This window comes from Miscanthus floridulus, chromosome 11 (genome assembly GCF_019320115.1).
Source record: "Miscanthus floridulus cultivar M001 chromosome 11, ASM1932011v1, whole genome shotgun sequence".
In the NCBI taxonomy this organism is placed as follows: Eukaryota; Viridiplantae; Streptophyta; class Magnoliopsida; order Poales; family Poaceae; genus Miscanthus; species Miscanthus floridulus.
Genome location: NC_089590.1, coordinates 86,358,424 through 86,369,109, shown reverse-complemented (window position 1 = coordinate 86,369,109; position 10,686 = coordinate 86,358,424). Strand labels below are relative to the sequence as shown.

The window sequence follows — 10,686 nt, the reverse complement described above, 5'->3', positions numbered from 1 at the left end:
GCAATTTTCAACAAAACTGTGCAATTAGTTTTTTTTCGTCTACATTTAATGCTCCATGCACGTATCGCAAGATTCGATGTGATGGGTACTGTAGCACTTTTTGGGATTTTGGGGTAGGAAGGTACTGTAGCACTTTTTGGGATTTTAGGGTAGGAACTAAACACGCGCTTATTCGTATCTTATTTATATAACTTTTGCATGACGTTCAGACCCGAGGGCATTTTAGACTTTTTCCACCGCAGTTAAAGGCAAAAGTACACGGAATGACGTGGAGAGCAAAAGAGTTCCGGCCAGTAGCATCTGAGAGCGTTCGAACTTTTCAGTGGCCTGTAGGTATAGCACACAGTAAAACCCTCAAAAAGAAAAGGAGAGAAAATCCACGTATCAAAATAATTCGTGTGTCTAGGATCAAATATTGAAAGGCTTATTAAAAGAGTGTCAAGAGGCTTAAGAATTAAGGATTAAGTATTGAAATTTTTCGAGACGACGTGGACATTTTTTTTTTGAAAGTTTTGGAGGAACAAGGAGGATCACAGTGGGGGAAAAAGGATCGGAGGAGGAAAGAGGAGGCAACCAGTAGGCGCCTAGGCGGTTGCGGTGCGCATGCAGCCATACACGTGGTATGCAGTTGTTCACCTCGATGACACCCCGTGGCCCACGAATATTGGACCCACGTATCAGAGATATCAAACTTGACTTCCTGGTCTCTTTGGCTTTTCCCCTTCCAATCCGATCGATCTATAATACTCCTTTCTACTGGTACTCCTCCTCAATCCTCATCAAACAGCAAGCGTCCTTCCACCCAATCTGCCGCTGCAAGAATTCCCAATCCCGCCGCAGCCGTTTCTCGGCATCATCAATGATGCGCTCCGGCTCCGCCTCCGCATCCGGCGAGCGCAAGCGTCGTCTGATTCGTTCCCTGGACTACCAGTGCGTGAGCCGCTTTCGTCTCCGTCGGCTCCTCATCTTCCTCTGGCGTTACAGCTACGACGAAGCGTTCGAAGCGTACGAACCCTATGCATCTCTCCTGTCCCTTTATTGAGATGAATGATTTCGTTTCCACACAATCAAATGTTGTCTTGTTACTTCTCGCTCGGATGATACGATTTCGTAGTTACTATGTTTCCTCCTTGGTCCCTCCCCCCCCCCTCCTTAGGTTTTTGTTCCGTTTCTTTTAGAGGAGGCATTCGTAGTCAATCGACTGAGATCCCCAAAAATTTCCTGAAACCTTCCTCTTCCTTCCTTTTGATCGAGGTTTCGTTGGTTGAATTTGATGCGCGGACTTTTATGCAGGCTGTCCAAGGAGACAACTGTGTACTTCCGCGTGGACCATCTCCAGCATATGGTGCGGCGGGGCTTGTGGTCCGACGCCATCAGATACTTGCTCCGCTTCGTCCCGGCTGTCGATCTGAGCGACGGTGGCAACTTCCTTGCCATCTTCATCAACTTGCTCCGCAGCATCGCTAGATACAAACCGACTGACCCCTCCACCTTCCCTCTATACAATCCGTATGCCCGCCACGAGCTCGATTGTCAAGGTCGCGTCAGGCCCGGCAGTGTCGAGGTCGCTGATATCATCCTGTCTGTGTGCTCCAAGGAAGCCTGGTCTGCCTCTCCATCTCCATCTTTAAGCTGTCTATACTCGTTTACATTCTGTTTGCCCTGCCTAGTCCATAACACTGCATGCATGATGAAGCCTAACATTATTTGGCAACGTTAACGTCAGGGGTTCCATTAACTGGGCACTCGTGAGGCTGAAGGCAGCGGAGATCATTGGGAATTTGTTTACTCAGTTGCCAGAGTTTGATGAGATGCGCCGACTGCCACCCTGCCCTGCCATTGCCAAGCCAGCAAACGTGCTTCCTGTCAGGGCGAGGCATGCCATTTTATTCCAACTCAATTTCACTTTACTTCGAATCCTGGTATCAGCTAGTGTCAGTGACGTGTTGTGTATTCTTGACAGTTCAAGGGGTCACAGCAGGTTTCACAAGAAGTTAGGCCGGATTCCAGCAGATGTTCTTGCCCGGTATTTTGTTCCCAAGGAGACAAGCCAACCAGGTCTGTTACCTACAAAATTCTACCCCCTTTATTGTTCAGGAGGAAAACTAATTACTAGTTGGCAGTTTGCACTTCTTATTGTACTGATGCATTCTACCTAATAAAAATGTTTTACATGACAGGTTTACCACTTGAGCCATTTACAATGATCCGGATGGCAGAGCTTATAGGTAGAACTCTTCTGCATGTTTTTAACTTTCTTGTCTGTGCAACAATGGATCGTTGTGCTAAAGATGCTGTTAGTATATGACCCATGCATGCTATCACAGTTCAAATTCTCATGCCAAGGTTTTATGGCAGCTCCAAATCATTTTGTATGCATAGCACTAATGAGCTCGTGTGGTTTCTTCAGATGAATGTTTGCAAGCTGGAAAATGCCTGGTGATCAATGACAGACATCCCGTTGAGAGTTCTTCCACTGAAGGTTGGTTTACATTTAAACCTCCATTTTTGCATTAGTTTAGTCAGCTTTACTATTTCGACTTGCTGTCTGGGCTATTTAAAACTCCACAAATTTTGTTGAAACCTTTTGGTCTACTTTTGCTTAAAATTACCTCAAGTGGTTTTTGACATGTCCCTTATCATCCACCTTCAGTCCTTGTTTTCACATAGGATATTTTGTATGTATAGTAGATTACATCTTTCTCAAGTTTACCTCTTTGCTAATATATCTTTTCTCACATTTTTGCATCAACTTCTGCTCACTGATGTTGCTGTAACATTTTTTTTTTGGCTCTTTTATACCAGGACCGGCCTTTATCTGCACTTTGACTGCTTAAATTGCTTATGGTTAGGGTTTAATTATGTGTTTCTTGTCAATATTTGATCTAGTGATACCGACCACCACATTTCAGTTTTAGTAGTCCATCTTTATTATATGCACATGCTTGTATTGCAAAAGGGGGATCAGGCTTGGCCTTTTCCTTGGGCCCTGTATCATTATGCATTGTTGAAAGGGGCACTTTGAGCTTCTTGCAGGAATTGATCCTTTCGTTTGGGAAGGTTGTTTTACTGACTCGAACAAGCAGCTAATCCCCTCTCTCCTTATCTTTATTTGTGATTGTTGTTACTTTTCCACTCCCGCTTCTTCTAGAGTGGTCCCTTTGTTTGCATTGTGATTCAGATTTGGTATGCATCTAGCTACTGCATGAATCTTGTGTTCTGCAAATGTGAGATTTAGTTCCTTGGTCACCTGAATGCCGTAAAAACTTTCTCAAGACTTTTGTGTTACTGGGAAGCAGCACATGTCAGTGTCTACACCTCTTGATTTCACGTAGGAATGACATTTGTCACCTTTAGTCTCTGGAAGTTCATCAGGAGGTCATATATATGCAATAGAGTTGAGCGCCCTTTTCCCTGTACGATTCTTACTACAGAGTCGAGCTTTAGTTACACTTAATAATACTTCTATGCAGGCGCGAAGGATCCAATGGTAACTGAGGCTGCTGTTCCAAGAAACAATCTGATAAGGCCACGAGCAACTGAGCACCAAGAAGTTGATACAAGAAAGATACAGATAATTGGGGAGCATGTTCAAGTAAGTTTTGTGAAATGGTCTTTTTTTTCTTGTATGTATCACTGTAATGTTTTCCTGGTCAAGTAGATAACAATGCTGTTTTTAGTTGATTCTTTTCAGTACTATTCCCACATAATAGGTTTTACTAAAATAGTGGTGCACTCTTCATAGAACAATCTGATGATGGAGCCCTGTGATATTTTAGTGTACTCCAATTTAACTGCATGTGTGTATACCAAACTATAGTGCCATTATATAATTTCATCTCAATATACTATGGCAGAATCTGGATTTGATCCAGATAGGAAACATTATTTTAATGCTATGTATATGTCAAGTTATGGATAAAGGGTGCAGTATTAATCGCAGTGTTTCTTCTAAACATTCTTTATACTGTGTGTAGAGTAGTGTAAACTAAACAACTTTTACTTTATGACATGCTCAAGAGGAGGAAGAGGAAGCCTAATACTCCAATTTCCACTGCTACTCTGAGAAGAAGCCCAAGACTGGCCGAAGCTCTAGATGGCCATAAGCCTGAAGCGATTTCAGCCTCAAAAAAACAAAAACAAGTCAAGGGCTAGAAAAATCACATTGCAGACTGATCTGTTGGGTAAAATTCTTTCACCTTCACCTTCACAAGCAATTGAGTTTCCTGATCTCTCTGCTATTGATAAATTCAAAACCCCTGACGCTAAATTCCCTAAAATTCCCATTACTGAAATTCAGAGAATCGCAACTGCGAAGTGCTGCATCGTTCCTTCAGAGGTGACAGCCGAACTACTTCTTGCTTCAAGACCAGATGAAGCAAGCTCGAGCAGTAGTAGTTCAATGGAGCTCCAATTAGTTTCCAATGATTCGTTGCACTTTTAGCCTTTTATTTTAGCAGGGTATGCCCTGCGTGGAACTGCTGTATTATGGGGATTGGTTTTGACCCCTGCCAGACTACCTTTTGAAAAACTTATGGCCTTCGCACTTTTCTGGGAAGGGTTCTTTGATGTTTGGTTGGACAAAGATTAATCTCTTATGTTAAGGCTGTTTGGGCCCTTTCTTTGGCTGTGATTTTTCTTGGGTTCAGGTTTATCTGGTGTTTCTCTTTTTCTCTGCTGGCTGTCAAGTTGTGGAATCATGATTGCTCCCATGGATGACAATGATAGGAATGACAACAATAACAGTAACAACAGTACATCTAACAGAAGCTGGAACATCCTGAATTGGAACATTAGGGGCATAAATTCTTATGCTTAAGTGTAATGCAGTAAAAAAAATGAGGAAAGTGATTATGCAATCTTTTGTATTCAAGAGACAAAAAGGCAAACTTTTGATCACTCCTACATTAAGAATTTTGCTAAGTGATTTAATAAATTTGCTTTCTCTCCATCTGATGGGGCTTCGGGAGGTACTCTTATGGGTTGGAATGGCTTTGTTTTCTCAGGTGAAGTGGTTCAAACTAATAAGTTTGCCGTCACAGTGAAGTTCACTTCAACTCATAACAGTCAAGTCTGGATTCTCTCTACCATATATGGCCCTTGCAATGGTCCAGACAGGGATGGTTTTGTTAATTGGCTCAACAATCTGCATATTGAGGCAGAGGACATATGGATGTTTGCAGGGGACTTTAACTTCTATAGATCTGTCACAGATAGAAATAAAGATGGAGGTAATATGCATGACATCATGATTTTCAATAAGATCATTAGTAATCTGGGCTTGCTGGAAATTCCCCTTAAAGGAAGAGGTTTCACATGGAGTAACATGCAAAGTGATCCTCTCCTAGAACAAATTGATTAGGTCTTCACATCTTCTAATTGGATTAGTCTTTTTCCCAACACTCTTCTTCTCCCAATGGGCAGGCTAACCTCCGATCATATTCCTTGCAAAATTCAGATTGGAACTTCAATTCCTAAAGCCCAAATTTTCAGATTTGAGAATTTTTGGGTAGAACATCCTGGTTTCTTTGACCTTGTCCAATCTGTTTGGAGCACAAATGTTAGCTCCCACAACAGTGCATCGAGAATCACAGCTAAATCAAACTTTTGAGAGCAGCTCTGAAAAAAATGGAGCAAAGGACTATCAAATCTTAAAAACTGGATAAAGAACTGCAACACTTTTTTGGAATCCTCGATGCTTTAGAGGAGCAACGAACTCTGTTTATTCAGGAGTTCAACTTCAAAAGAACCTTAAGAGATCACATCACCAGATTACTTAGATACAAGAAGGAACACTGGAAGAAAAAAGATACACTATCAGATGGACCAAATTTGGTGATGAGAGCACTAGCTGTTTTCATGCTGCTGCCACTGAAAGGTATAGGTTAAATACTATCACTTCCCTTGAAACTGAAGATGGCAGGACAGTGACTGATTACAGTGGAAAAGCTGCCTTGCTCCTTGAGGAATACAAACAAAGAATGAGATGTTCTTCCAGCCCCACAATGTACTATGACCTAAATCAACTGGTTGATTCTAGAGAAGTACTAGAATTTTTGTCAAGACCCTTCAGCACCACTGAGATGGATTTAGTAATCAAGCAAATGCCTGCTGATAAGGCGGCTGGGCCACATGGATTTAATGGATATTTCCTCTAGAGCTGCTGGGATATAATTGAAGAGGATTTTTACACACTTTGCTTCGACTTCTTCAATAGCACACTGGATCTGCAGGCCATAAACAGTTCTTCATCACCTTGATTCCAAAAGTCAACAATCCAGTGGGTGTCAATGACTTCAGGCCCATTTTCTTGCTAAACTTGCTCTCAAGTTAATAAAAAAAACTGATGGTGATACGACACCGGCGATGTGGTGAACGTAGGGGAGAGTGGAGAAGGAGACTGGACTGGGAGTTGGAACGCAGAGGATAGCGAGGAACGTCGGCGGTGGGTTCTTCTCCGGTGGTCGCGGCTAAAGCGCTCGACGCCACCGTCGAAGGGAAACTCCCACCCCGGTACAGTGAGAGTTTATTCCTTCTTCCATAAGTCTTGATTATAATCTAAATGCCCCTTTATAGAATAGAGACATATCCCCTAACAACTGAACCAAATCTCCTAAAATCTCTCCCTGACCCTTACTTTCCTAACAAACCAGGCCTTAGCCACGGTTGGACTCACGTGGACGCCCAGGCCGGTGCCTATACTGGCGGCCAACGAAGGAGTCCACAACAGATGGCCGACAGGCTCCGAACAAAGATCATCTCTCTCATACATGTCAACCAATATGGTTTCATCAAATCGAGAACCATTCAAGACTGTCTCGCTTGGGCATATGAATACATTTACCAATGTCTACACTCCAAGAAAGAAATTGCTATAAGTGGTGTGACTGGTCTCAAAGAATTCTTGCTTCAGGATTGGCCATTCTCCTCTATGGTGTGCCAGGGAAACAGGGTGACCCACTCTCTCCTCTCCTATTCGTGCTGGCAGCAGATTTGCTTTAGTGCATCATCAATAAATTGACGACACAATTCTGATCATGAAAGCATCTCAGATGGAGCTCTTCACCCTGAAAGGTTTACTTGAATCCTTTGCTCAATCAACAGGCCTGAGAGTTAAAATCCTGTCTGGTAGCTCTGAACATTACTCCAGACAAGGCAGTTCAACTTGCTGGAGTCTTTGGTTGCAAGCTTGAATCTCTTCCTTTCACCTATCTCGGCTTGCCCTTGGGCACCACCAAAGCTAGAGTGGAACATTTTGGGTTCATCATGAACAAAACTGAGAGAGACTCACTGCAACTTCCTATTCTTTGACTCATGCTGGAAGACTTCAACTCAGTTCTTTCTTTCCTCCCAACATATGCCATGTGTACCTTAGAGTGCCTTCAACTGTCCTAGAATTTATTGACAGAGCCAATGAAGAGGGTCTGACAGTAATGCAAAGATGAAACCGTTGGTTGCCTGGAAATAAGTGTTGCAAACCAAAGGAAAAAGGTGGACTTGGTATCATTAATCTCAGAAGCCAGAACACTGCCCTCCTCCTTAAGCATCTTGATAAGTTTTACAACAGAAAGGAAATTCCTTGGGTCAAACTGATCTAGCACTCTTACTACTCCAATGGCGAAATCCCTCATGTGGCTACTGATTGGGGATCCTTTTGTTGGAGGGATATACTAAAGCTCTGTGATTTCTTTAGGGGCATAGTTAATTGCTCTATTTGGTGATGGGTCTACTGTGTTGTTCTGGTCTGACCTATGGAATGGTAATATCTTGCAGATCAAGTACCCTAGATTATATACATAACAACAACATGGAAGTACAATTTCACCTGCCTCTTTCAGAACAAGCTTTTCAAGAGTTTCAAAATCTCCAATCCTTTATTCAATCAATTCAGGTGCAGCAGGGTACAAAAGACACTTGGAGCTTCATTTGGGGAAATAATATCTATGCCACCTTCAAGTTCTACAACCTTCCATACAAGAATGTTCAGCCACCAGCTCCTTTTACATGGATTTGGAATTCTAAATGCTCAAACAAGCTAAGAGTTTTCTCTTGGCTTCTTCTCATGCATAGGCTGAATACAAGGAAGATTCTAAAAAGAAAAAAAAATTACAAGATTGAAGGAAACAACTACAATTGTGTTCTCTGTAATGGCAATATGGAGGAAACTACCTTCCACCTTTTTCTTTAGCTGCCCCCTTTAGTAAAGCTTGCTGGGAACACCTGGGTATTCAGTGGCATTCTTCGGTTGGCTTCTTCCAGAAGATGATACAAGCAAAGCAAAACTTCTCGAATCCCTTCTTCATGGAGATTTTTTTATCATCGCTGCATGCCTACATGGAATATTTGTAAGCAAAGAAACAACTTCATCTTTGATAGAGGTCGCCCATCCTTTGCCTCATGGAAGCTCAATGTCAGAGAAGAAGCAAGACTCCAAGCTCATAGACTGTGTGCTGCAAAGAAACCCTTCTTCTTAATCCTTGTAGACTCTCTTGCTTAGCTCCAGTGCCCTCCTCAGGCTAGCTGGACCCTGTTGTGTTGTTTGTACAATTTTTATCTTCTTGTACAGCTCTCTTTCTTTAAATATATATATAATACAAAAATTTACAGTGGGGGTTCTCCCTTGCTGTTTTCCCGGGTCAAATAAAAAAAACATGCTCAAGAGGATTAGTTTAGCAAATAAAAGGCATTTCTATACCAGAAAGGCCATTTTCAGATTTTAACTTCATGTTGTGGTGTCTGGTGTGCACCAATTTTACCTAGTTTGGTAGTGATATAAACTAACAGTTTTATTTTTCCTGACTGTAACTCAGCATTCAGACTTGGAAGCTTACTGTTCACTGGAAGATGGGAGAGTAGATGTGGGAAGCGACATGAAAAGGTTACATTACTTTTCACTATCCTCAAGAATGAACCACTAGTTGCACTGTTTCTTTTGTTGGACTGCAGTACTGTGTGATTGGCATCCCTGATGGATTGTACCGTTGTAGGTTAGCATTAACCATCATATCCTCTTCATTGAAGACTTCTCTTTGGATAAGTTTTGGTGCCCTACTTTATTGTAAGAATGCTAGGAATTACTTGATTTGAAAGAAGCCATTTAGCCGTCTCTATGTGTTGCCCCTGAAAATCCACAGTGCCAGGTATTTTGGAATTGCAGTCTATTACTGGATTACTGCTAGTTTTAATTGTAGTATCTCACAGCATGTAGCAGCTGTGTATAATAACAGTAGTGCTGGTCCTTTTCATTTTTTTAACACGGGAATACTGTAAGATGTACTGATTTTGATTATTTCTTTGCAGCTTGAGTGCACACAATGGTCAGTGCAGCTCACCAACTGAAATCCTGAGTTCATGAGTGGCTGGCAGCTTTGCTTGCTAATTGATACTTCTGAGCGAAGTGAAGTTCATTGCCCAGTTAGTGACGCTGCGAGACAGGAGATTATTGTGTTTGGGAGGTTGTAATGGTTCTTGTTTTTGTTTGGGGTGTGGCTATTATTTTGTCGTGAAAACTCTGTCTTTTTAGTGCAAGCTGAGAAGAAACTCAAAGACAACGACCTGACTAGGCTACGTGTGGTTCTTGTTTTGGTTTGAGGTGTTGCTATTATTTTGTCGTGAAAACTCTATTTTTAGTGCAAGCTGAGAAGAAACTCAGAGACAGCGACCTGACTAGGCTGTGTGGTTCTTGTTTTGGTTTGAGTTGCTATTATTTAGTCGTGAAAACTCTGTTTTTGGTGCAAGCTGAGAAGAAACTCAGAGACAACGACCTGACTAGTCTTTGTGGTAGACCGGACATAATAAGCTGCAGAATCTTGTTTGTTTATATGAAATGAAAGTTTTTTTTGTTGTTGCCTCAACTCTTCAAGTACAAGCTGTAGTATCTGAACTCACGCACCAACTCACACACCACCACACGCACAGACTCACACACACCCTAGTACGCAAGCTAGACCTATAGCTATACGAAGAGGCTGCACGTGGCTGAGAGGTATCCGAAGTCATCCAAGGCTTCGCACGTGACGGTCACGTCACCCTGACCATTGTGGTGCAAACACGTCTGAGCCTGGAGAAATAGGGGGGAAAACCCCGGTGAAAATCATGCGCCGAGCAGCGCTCGAAGGCACGACCTGGAGAACCGACCGACCGAGCTACGGCTCGTCCCATGAAATGAAAGTTATAATCGTCTCACCAACTTGCCATGCTTATAACACTAATAGTATACTGTATATCTCATAATCTAGCAGTCCTTCACCACGAAGCCACTAAAGGCTTGTTTACATGCACTTGTATTCACCTCAATTCATGAGGGTAGAAATTAGTTTTTTTTCCCTCTAATCCACCTTAATAATAACGTAAATACGCATGATAGTTGCCCTCGGGCGGAACCCGAGAATTCCGGCTAGTCCGGTTCTGCATATTTGCAGTGAGTTGATCTGATTGCCATCCGCATGAGGCAGTACCTTGATGTTTGACCAAACTTTGTGTCAACACTGTTTTATGGATAAAACTACTTGCATCTAGTTACAACTTGCTCCGTACAAGATAGCAGCTCTTTCGTGGGACAAGAGGCAAAGCTGCCTTCAGTAATTTAGATCATTCAAGGAAAAAGATTTCAGAGCCCATTCCAAGTAACAGATGTAGGGCCAAACGTTGAATCTCAAAACGGAAAATACGAACTCGTATGTCAAC

General features: G+C 42.3%; 1 protein-coding gene across 3 annotated transcripts; it reads left to right on the top strand.

The window, feature by feature from the left end:
* The first annotated feature begins 756 nt into the window (after positions 1–756).
* On the top strand, positions 757–4,629 carry LOC136491464 (uncharacterized). Of its 3 annotated transcripts, none has more exons than XR_010768041.1 (9): positions 757–1,005; positions 1,294–1,605; positions 1,727–1,876; positions 1,964–2,058; positions 2,181–2,228; positions 2,411–2,482; positions 3,336–3,397; positions 3,474–3,595; positions 4,021–4,160. XR_010768041.1 is itself a non-coding variant. In XM_066487775.1 (9 exons), the coding sequence occupies exons 1-8, from the start codon at positions 860–862 to the stop codon at positions 4,153–4,155; spliced, it is 1,080 nt and encodes a 359-aa protein (XP_066343872.1). In that variant the 5' UTR covers positions 759–859; the 3' UTR covers positions 4,156–4,184; positions 4,301–4,629. The 3 variants fall into 3 exon arrangements, 2 of the variants coding, with proteins under 2 accessions (XP_066343873.1, XP_066343872.1); XM_066487775.1 differs by lacking the exon at positions 3,336–3,397 and adding an exon at positions 4,301–4,629 and having other exon boundaries at positions 759–1,005; positions 4,021–4,184; XM_066487776.1 differs by lacking the exons at positions 3,336–3,397; positions 3,474–3,595; positions 4,021–4,160 and adding an exon at positions 2,806–3,329 and having other exon boundaries at positions 758–1,005.
* Positions 4,630–10,686: the final 6,057 nt, after the last annotated feature.

Excerpts from the sequence above, each read along its gene's own strand:
- LOC136491464 (XM_066487775.1), top strand. The coding sequence starts at position 860 with ATGATGCGCTCCGGCTCCGCCTCCGCATCCGGCGAGCGCAAGCGTCGT. Across the intron at positions 2,229-2,410 it reads CCGGATGGCAGAGCTTATAG|ATGAATGTTTGCAAGCTGGA; the intron begins GTAGAACTCTTC and ends TGGTTTCTTCAG. Across the intron at positions 2,483-3,473 it reads TGAGAGTTCTTCCACTGAAG|GCGCGAAGGATCCAATGGTA; the intron begins GTTGGTTTACAT and ends ACTTCTATGCAG.